Raw genomic sequence first — 15,409 nt, 5'->3', positions numbered from 1 at the left:
TATGATGGATATCTCTTTACGTCTCCTTACTTTCTGGGACCCTTTTTTAAATGTACCCATTATGACCCATTATGTTTGATCTGAGCTCCCTCCATATGTTTCGTCACCTCTGTTAGTACTACATATCCCTGGGCACCCAGCTGTGAAGACAGTTTGCTGTTTTGCTTAATCATGCATATCCTGACAGTTTGGTGCCAACTTGAACAAAATGGTTACAGTTTACATATAGTGAAATGTGTCCCAGTAGAAATATGTGTTACAGGGCTCCCCTTAGTAGCCATCGTTATATATCCCCCAGAATCACAATCCCCAAATATTAGGCTTTATGTAGACCCCAAACATGACCCCATTGTACCCCTGGATTAATCTTCATGTATCCCTAAGCTGTATGTACCCTATACCTATATATAACCCTTTTATGTCTCCTATCAAAATGTGCGTTATAATGTCACTGTATCATGACCCCATTGTACCCCTGGATTAATCTTCATGTATCCCTAAGCTGTATGTACCCTATACCTATATATAACCCTTTTATGTCTCCTATCAAAATGTGCGTTATAATGTCACTGTATCAATAAGTGTACTGCTATCTATGTCACATCTTTTGGGTAGGAGAGGAGTTATGAATTATGGACTGTCAATCAATGTTTGAGAGGAGGTTGGGACATTTGGGAGGTGGGATGATGTGGGCTGATCTAGGAAGAAACTGGAGACCTCCCTTCTAACCCAACCCTCTGCGGCCCCCATAAAAGTGGTGCTCCAACCCCAGCTCATTGTTACAAGTTTGGGGCCCATTCTGAATGGACTTGTGCCTTTATTTTCTTCCTTGGCCCCAGGACGGATTAGGACTTTACTCCACAATGTTAAGAATGGAACTTTTCAGATTTTTATCCCCTTTTATTTTATATAACTGTTTTGCACATTTTGTATGTCTATTTCTTTAACCATTTTTTGTAACTAAGTACTGTACCTTTTATGTACATTAAAGCCATAACTTTAATGCGTAGCTTTGTATGCTCTAACGAACCTATAGCCTTATATAGATGTATTAGTGTATGTGTGGCTCGTGCCGTTACCATAGTTTTGGTGTCATAGAGTGCATAGTGTGAGAATCTGTGCATGATTGGAGGCGTTCTATCGGCCTACTGATAGATGGTGGCAGCGTATTTGTGTGTGGGCGTGTAGACTGGTTTTGGGGTGTTTGTAACTCATTTGTAGGGCCTATTGTGATAGGTGTGAGTGAAAGTGAGTGTGGAAGCAGCGTACCCCTTTACTGTCACAGCCGAGGTCACGTGTGCAGGGAAGGCATGGGGACCTAAACACAGTGTGTATTTGAGTTGTGTCATTAGCTCATAAGGGAGCAGAGCGTGCTCAAGGGAGCCGAGACTGAAGGTGCCAAGGTGGCAGCTCAGTATTAGAATAGTAGAGTCATTATTCTGTTGGTTTTTGTGTTCTTTTAGTCCACTTACTCTTTTCCGAGAGGCGTGGACTTGTCCATACGCCAGGTCGAGGGGCCGGTACGTGACACATGTCAACTTTATGATTCCATCATAAAGTAGACATATTGTATTTGTGAATCAAAATATAATTTATTTGGAATGTCTATTTTCCTTACAAGCAGAGAGCTTCAAAGTTCAAAAAATACAAAATTTTTAATTTTTCCGTAAAATTTTTGAATTTTTCACCAAGAAATTATGCAAGTATCGACAAAATGTTACCACTAACATAAAGTAGAATATGTCATGAAAAAACAATCTCAGAATTAGAATGAAAGGTAAAAGCATTCCAGAGTTATTAATGCTTAAAGTGAAAGTGGTCAGATGTGCAAAAAAAACGCTCTGGTCCTACAGTGGAAATTGGCCTGGTCCTTAAGGGGTTAAGGACTCAGCGTTTTTCCGTTTTTGCATTTTCATTTTTTCCTCATCACCTTCCAAAAATCATAACGCTTTCAATTTTGCACATAAAATTCCATATGATGGCTTATTTTTTGCGCCACCAATTCTACTGTGCAGTGAGATTAGTCATTTTACCAAAAAATCGACTGAAAAAAAATTAATTGTGCGACAAAATTGAAGGAAAAATGCCATTTTGTAACTTTTGGGAGCTTCTGTTTCTATGCAGTGCATTTTTCGGTAAAAAGCACACCTTATCTTTATTCTGTAGGTCCATACAGTTAAAATGATCCCCTACTTATATAGGTTTGATTTTGTCGTACTTCTGGAAAAAATCATAACTACATGCAGGAAAATTTATACGTTAAAAATTATCATCTTCTTACCCCTATAACTTTTATTTTTCCACATACAGGCCGGTATGATCGGACTTTTTGATCGCTTTTTATTCATTTTTTCATGATATAAAAAGTGACCAAAAATACACTATTTTGAACTTTGGAATTTTTTGTGCGTACGCCATTGACCGTGTGGTTTAATTAATATTAATATATTCTTATCATTCGGACCTTTCCGAATGCGGCGATACAACATATGTTTAATTTTATTTACACCGTTTTTTTTTTTTTTATGGGAAAAGGCCCCATTCAAACTTTTATTAGGGACTGGGTTAAATGACCTTTATAAAAAAAAAAAATTTACTTTTTTTTTGCAGTGTTATAGCTCCCATAGGGGGCTATAACACTGCACACACTGATCTTTTACACTGATCCCTGCAAAGCCATAGCTTTGCATGGATCAGTGTTATTGGCGGTCGATTGCTCAAGCCTGTATCTCAGGCTTGAAGCAATCAAACGCCGATCGGATGCCAGGAAGCTTTCACTTTCATTTTAGAAAGTTGATCACCGCGTCTAAAAGGTTAATAGCACGCGGCACAACGATCGGTGCCGCACGCTATTAGCCCAGGGTCCCGGTTATCATAAGCTGCCGGGACCGACTCGCTATGAAACGGGGTCACGCCGTGACCCTGATTTAAATACCATGATCGGGCGTACAGGTACGCCCAACGTCCTTAAGAGGTTAAGTAGTAAAATATAGCACAAAACTATCGAAGGATGTAGAAACAAACCTGCACCTTCCCAAAGTTTTCAAAATTACATCTTTAATGGAATTTCTTCTCACAAATTTTCTTTCTGTTCTGCTGTATATTTTATGGTAAAATGAAGGGTGTCATTACAAAGTACAATTGTTCCTACAAAAAACAAGCCACCGTATGGCTCTGTAGATGGAAAAGTAAGAAAATGTGGCTTTTAGAAGGGAGAATGCAAAACTTACATTTCCTGGATCGTTAAGGGGTAATTGCTTAAAAATGAAATGTTTTCTTCTTGGCAGATTCTTCCACCAGGAGATCAGAGGAGAATCTTATATCTTCAGATTATAAAGCAGATGATGATATCACACAAGATACATATGAAGAACATTCCATTATCCCAGATACACCCTCAGCCCTTCACAGCCAAGATCTCTCATCTCATCCTGTTATACAAGTCCGACCTAAAGATTCATCACAGACTGTTATACAGGGCTTTTCTTTTGATCCATTACAGTTTGTAAAGCAAAATAAGAATAAGCCATTTTCATGTTCAGAATGTGGGAAAAGTTTTTCTTATGAATCACAATTTGTTAATCATCAAAGAACTCACACAGGGGAGAAGCCATTTTCATGCACCGAATGTAGAAAATGTTTTACTCAGAAAGTTAGCCTTATTGAACATCAAAAAACTCACACAGGGGAGCAGCCATTTTCATGCTCAGAATGTGGAAAATGTTTTAATTATGAATCACAACTTGTTAAACATCAAAGAAGTCACACAGGGGAGAAGCCATTTCCATGTTTAGAATGTGGGAAATGTTTTTCTCTGAAATCAAATCTTGTTAAACATGAAAAAACTCACACAGGAGAGAAGCCATTTTCATGTTCAGAATGTGGAAAATGGTTTACTTATGAATCACAACTTGTGAAACATCAAATAACTTGCACAGGGGAGAAGCCATTTTCATGCTCAGAATGTGAAAAATGGTTTATTTATGAATCACAACTTGTTAAACATCAAAGAACTCACACAGGGGAGAAGCCATTTTCATGCACCGAATGTAGAAAATGTTTTACTCAGAAAGCAAACCTTTTTGAACATCAAAAAACTCACACGGGAGAGCAGCCATTTTCATGCACAGAATGTGGAAAATGTTTTACTTATGAATCACAACTTGTTAATCATCATAGAACTCACACAGGGGAGAAGCCATTTTCATGCATCGAATGTAGAAAATGTTTTACTCAGAAATCAAACCTTGTTGAACATCAAAAAACTCTCACAGGGGAGAAGCGATTTTCATGCACAGAATGTAGGAAATATTTTACTAAGAAATCAATACTTATTGGACATCTAAAAATACACAAAGGAGAAAAGCTAAATTCATGCTCAGAATGTGGGAAATGTTTTATTCATGAATCAGCTCTTGTTAAACATCAAAGAACTCACACAGGAGAGAAGCCATTTTCATGTTCAGAATGTAGAAAATGTTTTAATCAGAGGTCAACACTTATCAGACATGAAAGAATTCACACAGGAAAGAAGCAATTTTCATGTTCAGAATGTAGAAAATGTTTTACTCAGAGGTCAACACTTATCAGACATGAAATAATTCACACAGGAAAGAAGGAATTTTCATGTTCAGAATGTAGAAAATGTTTTACTCAGAGGTCAACACTTATCAGACATGAAAGAATTCACACAGTAGAGAAGCAAATTGAGAGTAATAAATGATGCAGATAACACATCTATATATTAACCATGTACATAGGATATCTGACATTTATACATATATCATATACTGCATCTCCAAACTTGTTCCCAATTTTTAATAAAAGTTTTCTTTTAGAACGTAGTCACCGATCCAGCGATGTCATCACTATAGTTTACATGGTAGGAAAAGAGTGTGATATATGGTTGTGATATTCACTGCTCCTCATGGAGAAGACCCAACAGGCATACTCCATGGGGAGCTGCTACTGGAGACCCAAACACCTCAGAGAGAAGGGACTTAGTGATCAGGGGTGTAGCTAGAAACCACAGGGACCCTTGCACTCTCCTTCCCCCAGACCCCGGTGTCCTCTTTAAAAAATGAGGAGGAAGAAATTATGGATGGGGATCAGGAAAAAGCATATATATGAAACAAATTCTTCTCCACTGGATTCACCGAGAAAAATGAAATGCCAGGTGAAATACAGTGTGATAAGGTAAACTCCCCAGTACAGGTCACCTGTCTAACCAGGAAGAAGTACAGTGCCGCCTACAAAAAATCTAAATAGACAAATCACCAGGTCCAGATGGTATTCACCCCCGTGTTCTAAAGGAATTAAGTAATGTAATAGACAGACCCATATTTTTAATATTCAAGGACTCTATAGTGACAGGGACTGTTCCCCAGTAATGGCGCATGGCAAATGTGGTGCCAATAGTTAAAAAGGGGTCAAAAGGTGACCCCGGGAATTATAGACCTGTTAGTTTATCCTCTGTTGTATGTAAATTGTTTGAGGGTTTTCTAAGAGATGCTATTTTGGAGTATCTTGATAAAAATAAATGTATGACTCCATATCACATGGGTTTATGAGGGATCAGTCCTGTCACCTGATCAGCTTTCATGAGGACATGAGGAGGTGAGCTCCAGACTGGACCAGGGGGAATCGCTGGATGTCGTATATCTGGATTTTTCCAAAGCATTTGATACGGTACCACATAAAAGGTTGGTGTATAAAATGTGAAGGATTGGGCGGGGGGGGGGGTGTAAGTGGGTAAGTAACTGGCTCAGTGATAGGAAACAGGGTGGTTATTAATGGTACTTATTCTGATTGGGTGACTGTTACTAGTGGCGACCACAGGGGTCAGTCTTGGGTCCTGTTCTTTTTAATATATTTATTAATGACCTTGTAGAGGGGTTGAATAGTAAAGTAGCAATCTCTGTAAAATGGTCAACACAATAGAGGACAGTGCACTGTGTATAGTAGATAACACAATAGAGGACAGTGAACTGTTACAAATGGATCTGGATAGGTTGGAGGTTTGGGCTGAGAAGTGGCAGATGAGGTTCAACACTGATAAATGTAAGATAATGCACATGGGGAAGCAAAATCTGGGCTGGGATTATGTATTAAATGGGAGAACACTTGGGACGACTGTAATAGAAAAGGACTTAAGGGTCTTAGTTAACAGTAAATTTAGCTGTAGTGATCAGTGTCGGGCAGCTGCTGCCAAGGCAAATAAAATCATGGGGGGCATCAATAGGGGGCAAAGACGCCCACGACAAGGAAATAATTCTACCGCTGTACAAATCACTAGTCAGACCACACATAGAATACTGTGTAAAGTACTGGGCACCAGTGTACAAGAAAGATATAGTGGAGCTGGAGAGGGTTCAAAGACGGGCAACCAGAGTAATACGGGGAATGGGAGGACTACAGTACCCAGAAAGATAATCAAAATTGGGGTTATTTAGTTTAGAATAAAGAAGGCTTAGGGGCGACCTAATACCTATGTATAAATATATCAGGGGACCGTACAGAGATCTCTCCGATGATCTATTCATACCCAGGACTGTATCTATAACAAGGGGGCATCCTCTACGTTTAGAGGAAAGAAGGTTTCTACACCAGCGCAGACGGGGGTTCTTTACTGTAAGAGCAGTGAGACTGTGGAATTCTCTCTCGGAGGAGGTGGTCATGGTGAAAGAGTTCAAAAAGGGTCTGGATGCATTTTTTGAGAATAATAACATCACTGGATATGTATACTAGATTTATAGGGAGAGAAGGTTGATCCAGGGATTTATTCTGATGCCATATTGGAGTCGGGAAGGAATTCTTACCTCTAGGGACTCATTAGGGATATAGGTTGAACTTGATGGACTCTGGTCTTTTTTCAACCTTATGAACTATGTTACATACTGTAGCTAACAGATCTACAGGCTTTGTGGATTGCTTCTTTTTAGCCATTTTTTGTCACACGTCCAAAATTATTCATTTGGGGTGCCCCATCTCACCCATTAATAGAAATGGTGTGTAAAGGTTAGGACACTATGGGTGCATTCACAATGCAGAATGTCTATGGCAGAATTTCAAATTCCGGAACTTGTTCATTCATTTGTCAGAATTATGTGCGGACTCTTTTGCCTTCGATAGTAACAGCGCATATCAGTGCAGTCCTCGCGGGAAGGGATTTCGGTAGCTCTTGCAGAACCACGAGTCTCCACCAGGAGGTTCTGTAGTGTGAGTGAGCAACGTAGGTAAGATAAGTTTCCATGACCAATAATACCAGTATACAAGAAGGGAATGTATGACACCACACAATAACTCGATAATACCGCCATACTGTACTGAATTAAACTACTATAGACAGGCCAGTATTCTCCCATACAGTGAAAATATAAAGGTATATACCAGCTGTACACAGGATCTGTATACCATAGAAGTGATTATATACAGGACCATTTAGAGGTAGATACCAGCTGTACACCGGATCTCTATATCATATACGTGATTATATACTGGACCATATAGAGGTAGATACCATCTGTACACAGGATATATACATAATATAAGTGATTACAGTTACATCTGGGGACTCACAGACGTCCTTTCTGATCAGTGGCGCCCTCTTTTCTTCTCTGTCCAGATAAGACTGCCATGACAACCACTTCCAGCCAAAACTCATCTCTTTGGCATCTGCAGGACAAACATGTTAGACTTTGCATTTTTCCAGTGCTGTCCCCTCCTCTGCACAATCTCCTCATCAATAGGTGTCCAATTGTTATAATGCCGTCCTTGGGAGGAATGTATGAAAAGGTGTTCCCCTCAGTAACGGCGCTGGTCCATCATTAGATGTAAATATATTTATTATTACATATAAAGCAACGCGTTCCGACCTGGACAGGGGTCTTCATCAGGCATTATGCCTGATGAAGACCCCTGTCCGGGGTCGAAACGTGTTGCCTTATATGTAATAATAAATATATTTACATCTAATAATGGACCAGCGCCGTTACTGAGGGGAACACCTTTTCATACATTCCTCCCCTGGCTTCGCTACCGGTGAGACTGACGTCACTCCGGGAAGTTCCTCGTGGCAGCTGTCCGGCCTTCCATTCATTCCAGACGCTACTGTAGGTGTTGTGCTCTAAACGCAATACCTAAGGGTAAGGACCCATCTTTTTCTTTACCCTGATTTACCTACCCAGACGGTCCTCACTAGGGGCGTACCTTTTGTTGCCTTTTCATTTCTTTGTAATAATGCCCTCCTTGGTGTCCTGCACAAAAAAGGGCAGATAGGTAGATAACTATGTAGTAGTTAGATAGCCAGATATGTAGGTAGATAACTAGCCAGCTAGGTAGGTAGCCATGTAGATAGGTAGGTAGTTAGGTAGCAAGGTATGTTATTAGGTATCAAGGTATGTAGGTATCCAGGTAGCTAAGTAGCCAGGTATATAAGTAGGTAGTTCTATAGCCAGGTATGTAAGTAGGTAATAAGGCAGCCAGGTTTGTTGGTAGGTAGTTAGGTAGCCAAGTATGTAGGTATATAATTAGGTAGCCGGGTATGTAGTAACTAGTAGGGAAAAAGTAAAAAGAGGAGGACAGCACCTTGTGTAATACCTAAGGCACCAGTGTCCCAACAAAAACAGGGAAAGGACGGCTATTCAAGATGGCTGCTCACCTGGTCACAGAAGTAATGTGCATATCACCCCACTGGGGTAACAATAGTCTTGTGGAAGCGAACTGCCAAGCCCAAAGGTGGAATGGGAAAGAAGGAAAGGAACGTTCTCCCATGTGGAACATGAAGAAATTTGCAGGAAATTTTTTTTTGTGGGCGCTGTCCTTGGTTCCAGAAATTTCAAGCCAGATGCTGAAGGATGGTTGAAGTGCTATATAGCACTAAGTTTATTAATAAATAAAAACCAATGACGCATTTTGGAGGTACAGTCCTCCTTCCTCATATTGGCATACACAACATGTCACAAAAAGCTTCTTAAATACACTAAAAATGGGCGCCAGATACAGTAGGCGGAGTTACAAGCAAACACACATTTTACATAACAAGTTTCATCTGTATAAATAATCATGTCAAAGGACAAAGAATGTAAGCAAAGGATATGGGGAATTCTCTCATCAGTAGTGAGTGGATACAAACAGATACAAGGAGACACCTAGTATTAGATGGTGACTCTTATACAGAATTAAAGTTCATAACCGGTCATATCAGGAGCGGAGTTACGAAAATATCGGATCACAAGTAGAAAATCGCAAGGAAAAGGGATAGTTAAATACATATAAATAGCAGCACACGCTAGACAAAATAATTTAATTAAGCAGCGGTATCTAGTTTAGCAGAAATATGAAAAGGGCCCTTTAGCTGGAATATATATTTGTCAGCAATATAGCAGGAAAAGAGGTCCCACAGGCAGCACTACATAGCAGCCTCATATAGCGAATATTTATAGCAGTAAATAGCAGCAATACATGGTTAGCAAAAGTAATAGTATATAAGAAAAACCGTCCTATAGCAGCATTCTAGAGCAGTCTCACATACCCGCAAAGCAGCAACAGCAGCAACAGCAAAATTATAAGTTAACTATTGGTGGTGAATAGTGAAGGGGAATATATGGTTAATATATATATGCAAACATATTAATAGAAAAATAATAAATGATGGATATATACTCTATATGGGGATTCCATGATAAAATCCACTAGCAATATACACTCCAATAGGGGGAGAGGGGGGGTATAAATATAAAGATATGAGGTAGGCTGTGTGATAAAAACAGATGTATAGGGAAAAAAACAGACACCACGGAGTCCTCTCAGCAATAGTTACCCAAAACAGCAGCACAAGTGATAATCTGGAGTGGGAGGAATAAAAACAAGGTAAAAAATTCAGGTAAAATAAATTCATAAAAAATTACGTTAAAAAATTTACAAGGAGCTCTCAAGTTCGGAAGACTCTGCCTACTGTATCTGGCGCCCATTTTTTGTGTATTTAAGGAGCTCTTTGTGACATGTTGTGTATGCCAAGCTGAGGAAGGAGGACTGTACCTCCGAAACGCGTCATTGGTTTTTATCTATTAATAAACTTAGTGCTTTATATAGCACTTCAACCATCCTTCAGCATCTGGCTTGAAATTTCTGGAATCAAGAACAGCGCACGCAAAAAAAAGTTTTTTTCCCCTGCTAATTTCTTCAGGTAGGTAGTAAGGCAGACAGGTATGTAGGCCAGGTATGTAGGAAGTTAGGCAGGCAGGTATGTGGGTGCAGCCAGGTATGTTGGGGTAGCCAGGTATGTAGGCGCAGCGAGGTATGTGGGGTACCCTCCCCTGGCAAGTTGAAATAAAAAAAAAAGTAAAAAACAAAAACATACTCACTTGTCCCACGCAGTGATCTTCTCAGTTTCACAGGCGGCTGCGTTGTTCAGCCTACACAGTGCAGGTGCCAATATGTGACGTCATCGGTGCCTGCACTGCGTGCTGCGCGGGGGTGGAGGTCACATCTCCTCTCTGTGACTTTTCAGCTATGTACGAATTAGCCATACACACAGCTGAAAGCGGTGCTAGCCTGGGGATTCGGGACGAGTGTCTTTGATCCCGAGTAGTGGCGGTCGGTCAGTCCGCCCCTGCAGACACAATATAAGCTAATACCACACAAACATTTGTACTGTTCTCACCTTTTAATTAACATATTGGATCCAGGCAATTCAAAGGATTAATCTTTCAACACAGAGCATCCACAGCGTGTTTGACGCTTCGGATGTGCGGCCGTCAGTCACAGAGCGACTGCAGATCGGGCTCCCTGCTGCGGCTGGGTACCTCTGTGTGTCAGCTTGTGACTTCTGCTGGGAAATCCACACTTACAGAGCTACAGGGAGCTCGCTATGCCGTTCTTCTGTGACTGACGGCTGCACATTTGAGGTGTCAAATACCCTGCGGATGCACTATGTGTGACCCTACCCTAAGGGTGCGTTCACACACAAGTTTCCCACTGCAAGTTACGCTACCATTGATTTAAATGGGTCCGCGGACAGTCCGCAAATCTTACACTATTGTGGACTGTCTGTGGACCCATTCAAATCAATGGTAGCGTAACTCACAGCAGGTTTCTCGCAGCGTGACACCCACTGCTAGTAATAGCGTGTGAACGCACCCTTAAGGAATATTTCAAGATGATGGAACTTTTAACCTATGTGCCCCTGATGCCAAGTTATGTATGGTGTCAGCGTGCTTGAATTACCTGGCTGGGGTGCCTGATGATATGTGCGGCTCATCTGTTCCGGCTGCCGTGCCTGCGCTAAAGGGGTACTCTGCTGCTAGACATCTTATCTCCTATCCAAAGAATAGGGGATAAGATATCTGATTACTGTTGGGGCCCCCGTGATCTTCCGCAGCACCTAGCGTTCTAAACTTGGTGTCAGGAGTGGGATCGTACGGAGAGGTCTAAGCAATCACTGAGCCGGACACTTCTCACCATTTCCGGGTAATCCACAGCCATCTGCACGTTGTGCTGCTGTATACAGCCACAGAACACTATAGACACTTCTCCCCGGCTTCTTGTGGACCCCACAAATTGTGTATAAAGCCCTGGATACAGTGGTCCCTCAACATACGATGGTAATTCGTTCCAAACGACCCATCGTTTGTGGAATCCATTGTATGTTGAGGGATCCGTGCAATGTAAAGTATAGGAAGTTATACTCCCCTGTCCCCGCCGCTCCGGACCGCGTCCTCACCGCTCCCGATGCTGTCCCAGGGGCTCCCGATGCTGTCCCGCTGCTTCGGTGTCTTCTTCGGGATCCTCCGGCTTGTTCCGCATCTTCTCCGGGGTCCGGGCCTCGCTTTCTGGTGACGTTCTTACGCTGCTGCGCCGGCGCGGCGTGCGTAGTGACGTAATAACGATGCCGGAAAGCGAGGCCCGGACCCCGGACAAGATGCAGAAGACGCCGGAGGATCGCGAAGTGGACCCGGAGCAGCGGGAATAGGTAAGTGAACCTGCCCGGGATGCTTAAACTGCTATCCGACAGCATTTTGCACTGTCGGATATCAGTTAATGCGATGGCCCCGACATATAAAAGCATCGTCTGTCGATTTGATCATATGTCGGGGCCATCGCATGTCGGGGGGGGGGGGGGGGGAGGGTTACTGTATAATCTTAGAATAGGAAAAAGAAGATTTCCTCAGTCGGCGCTGCACCGGTGAGAAATATAATGCAAAATTTTACATTAGTTTCCAAAGTTTGATTTTCCAATACGGAGGATATTTGCCTATTCTATTGTTACTTGCCGACCTATTACCACCACCCTACAGCAGCAGCACAGTGGACCCATCTTTTTGTACCCTTGCTATAAGGGAGATATGGAGATGATATATGCGTCCAAGGTGAGCAGTATATAAGACCTTGCCCTATCCAGCCGGTTTGTATCCTTTAATGCACGGGGCACCGATTTCTGCCTGTTCCCTATTGTCCTTCTTCTTTACGCCTGGAAATAATCTTGACCACTGCCCCCCCCCCCATTCATGCTGCTCTATGGGAGAGCAGGATATACCCTAGTGCAGCGCTCTCAGGTAACAATCGCGAACCAACCATTCTATGATCCCCGACTTCACACCTAACCTTGATTTGAAGAGGTTTTTCGAGCTTTTGTGATTGGTCGCCTCTCCTCAAAATAGGTGACAGGGTGGGGGCCTCACTTATTTTGAGGGATCTGCCCTCAGCCGCACAGACTAGAGGGGTTATGGATGCTCCTATATGTGGAGCCCTCAGTATTTCTTATACTTTCGTCCCTTCGCTGTCTGATCTAAGCTAAACTACAACTCCCAGCATGCCTGGGCAGCCTTTAGCTGTCTGAGCATGCTGGGAGTTGTTGTACTAAACTAAAACTCCCATGCTGGGAGTTGTGGTGCCTAACCCCCTTTCACTATTAATGCTAAACTATGCTAAATTACAACCTACACTAATGTACGGCTACGCTACCTACCTACACTATTTGTGTAGTGCTGCACATGCGCAGTACTACTTTAGCATTTGCGTAGTGCTGCGCATGCGCAGTACTACTTTTGCGGCGCCCGCTGCTCTACTTTCTGTTCCCCGTTCCCTGAGAGTTAACAAGGGACGGGGAGTAGAGTAGCGGGCGGGGAGGCAAGCGGTTGACTGCGCTATCGGGCATAGGTATCCTGATAGCAGTGGCGAACGAGCGCGCTGGCGGGTGACAGAAAACAGTAAAAGTATTAGCTTCTGTGGGCCAATACCACTCTCGGAATCGGGCCACAAAGGCCATGAGAGCTCCGTGCAGCTTCGGGCTATCACAGGGAGAGATCCTCTCCCTGTGATAGCCCAAGTGAGACTGCCGTGAACTGCGATGTGTGAGTATTAAATATGTCACGTGACACTCGCACACCCCCCCCCCAGCCCCAGCAGTAACCAATGGTTGGGGGGGGGGGGTGTACGAGTGTCAGCCTATAGAATGTGATGGAGGCGGAGCGCTCGAGCAGGGAAAACTGCTGAGTCACTCCATCACAATCTATGGCAGTGCACCGGCACATAAGCCTGGTTGTCCCCTATTGGCAGTGTTTTGTCCTTTTATTGGGAGTGTTTTGTCCCCTATAAGATGTGTCCACGTCCACTATTGGGAATGTCTCCTATTCGGAGGGTGCAAATACATTAAATCTTATGGGACTCTGCCGGGGAATAAAAAATTGTCCACTATTGGGAGGTGTCCACTAAGGGAGATTTCACTGTACCGCCCCCTCGTGCCGTCACGCCCCACCCCCTCAATGCAAGTCTATCTAACATCTTATCACCTATCCTTTTCATAGGGGATAAGATGTTTAGCGCCGGAGTACCCCTTTAACGGTGTGGGTGACCATTCCTACCCCAACAGCTGCCCTGCCTGGCGCAGTGATCTGGGGTGCCTCGACACGTTTTCCGGCCATTTTCACCACAGCCCAAGCCCTTTCCTAGGGTCCGTGGCTGACATGACTCTGCTCCTGATAGAGGCATCCTATGGCAGGCTGTACCAACAGAGCGCAGATCTAATGGATCAATGCAATATTTATAAATGTACTGCATTCATTTGTATGAGCAATCAAATAATTGCTTATACAAGTCTCCTAGGGGGACTAAAAACTGTGTAAAATAAACAGATGTTTTTAAAAATATACATCAAGTCCCTCCCAGAGTAAAAAAATAAATAAAAATGCAAACAAAAATAAACATATTTGGTAACACCACATGCGTAATTATCTGAGCTATTAATTGTAACTTTAATGATGCAACATAGAGAATGGTATAAATGTATAACAGATACAAAACAGAACAGTGTTTTTTTTTTGTTTTGTTTTTTGCTCACATAGCCCCAAAAAAAATTGAATAAAATGTGAACAAATACGGATAAATACTACAGATCATGATGCAAAAAAATTGTTCTAACACAGCTCCATAAACCAAATACTAAAAAAGTTACAGGGGTCAGAATGTGGCTATTTAAAGCAATTTTTTTTTTTATGTTTATTTTTCAAAGTACTAAAACTTGGCAAAAACTATAAAAATTGTGTATTCTTGTGATCGCACCGGCCTGATGAATAAAGGTAAGGGGGGAGATTTATCAAACCTGTTCAGAGGAAGAGTTGCTGAGTTGCCCATAGCAACCAATCAGATCGCTTCTTTCATTTTTAACAAGGCCTCTGCAAAATGAAAGAAGCGATCTGATTGGTTGCTATGGGCAACTGGCCAACTTTTCCTCTACACAGGTTTTGATAAATCTCCCCTAACATGTTAATTTCGCTGGCCAGTAAATGGCATAAAATGATACCAACCCCTACATTTGCATAACATTTTTTTTTGTCCATTTCACCTTATGGGTCTTATAAAGGGAGAAGGAAAAAAAAATGAAAATGCTGGTCTGAAGGGGTTAAGATTATTACTTAAAAATATACCGTATTTTTTGCCGTATAAGACGCACTTTTTCTTCCCCAAAACTGGGGGGAAAAAAGTCGGTGCGTCTTATACGGCGAATACACCCCTATCGCGGCGGTCCCTGCGGCCATCAACGGCCGGGACCCGCGGCTAAAACAGGACATCACTGATCGCGGTGATGCCCTGTATTAACCCTTCAGACGCGGCGATCAAAGCTGACCGCCGCGCCTGAAGGGAAAGTGACACTAACCCGGCTGTTCAGTTGGGCTGTTCGGGACCGCCGCGATTTCACCATGACGGTCCCGAACAGCCCGACTGAATAGCCGAGTTAGTGCTTACAGGACACCGGGAGGGACCTTACCTGCCTCCTCGGTGTCTTCTCCGTTCAGGAATCCCCTGTATGGCCGGCGCTCTCCTTCCTCGTCATCACGTCGTCGCGTACGTAACGACATGATGGCGGCGACGGAGAGCGAGGATACCCGGCCGGCAGCAGAGATGTTCCGGA

The 15,409-nt window shown here is 42.7% G+C and overlaps 2 protein-coding genes across 2 annotated transcripts in view; both read left to right on the top strand.

Moving 5' to 3' along the window:
* LOC130297399 (oocyte zinc finger protein XlCOF22-like) overlaps positions 1-5,291 on the top strand; it is a 41,050-nt gene extending 35,759 nt beyond the window's left edge. Inside the window, exon 5 of the mRNA XM_056549838.1 lies at positions 3,288-5,291. Coding sequence (XP_056405813.1) covers positions 3,288-4,723 — 1,436 coding nt within the window. The 3' untranslated portion in view covers positions 4,724-5,291. The remainder of the gene's footprint in view (positions 1-3,287) is intronic.
* A 9,579-nt stretch (positions 5,292-14,870) lies between these two features.
* Positions 14,871-15,409, top strand: part of LOC130296968 (zinc finger protein OZF-like) — a 71,703-nt gene continuing 71,164 nt past the window's right edge. The window contains exon 1 of the mRNA XM_056549074.1: positions 14,871-14,898. The gene's annotated coding sequence lies outside the window, so the exon portion shown is untranslated. The remainder of the gene's footprint in view (positions 14,899-15,409) is intronic.

The sequence above is a fragment of the Hyla sarda genome, chromosome 1, assembly GCF_029499605.1.
Source record: "Hyla sarda isolate aHylSar1 chromosome 1, aHylSar1.hap1, whole genome shotgun sequence".
Taxonomy (NCBI): domain Eukaryota; kingdom Metazoa; phylum Chordata; class Amphibia; order Anura; family Hylidae; genus Hyla; species Hyla sarda.
Note: the sequence above shows the minus strand (reverse complement) of the source record. Positions and strands in the feature narration are given on the sequence as shown.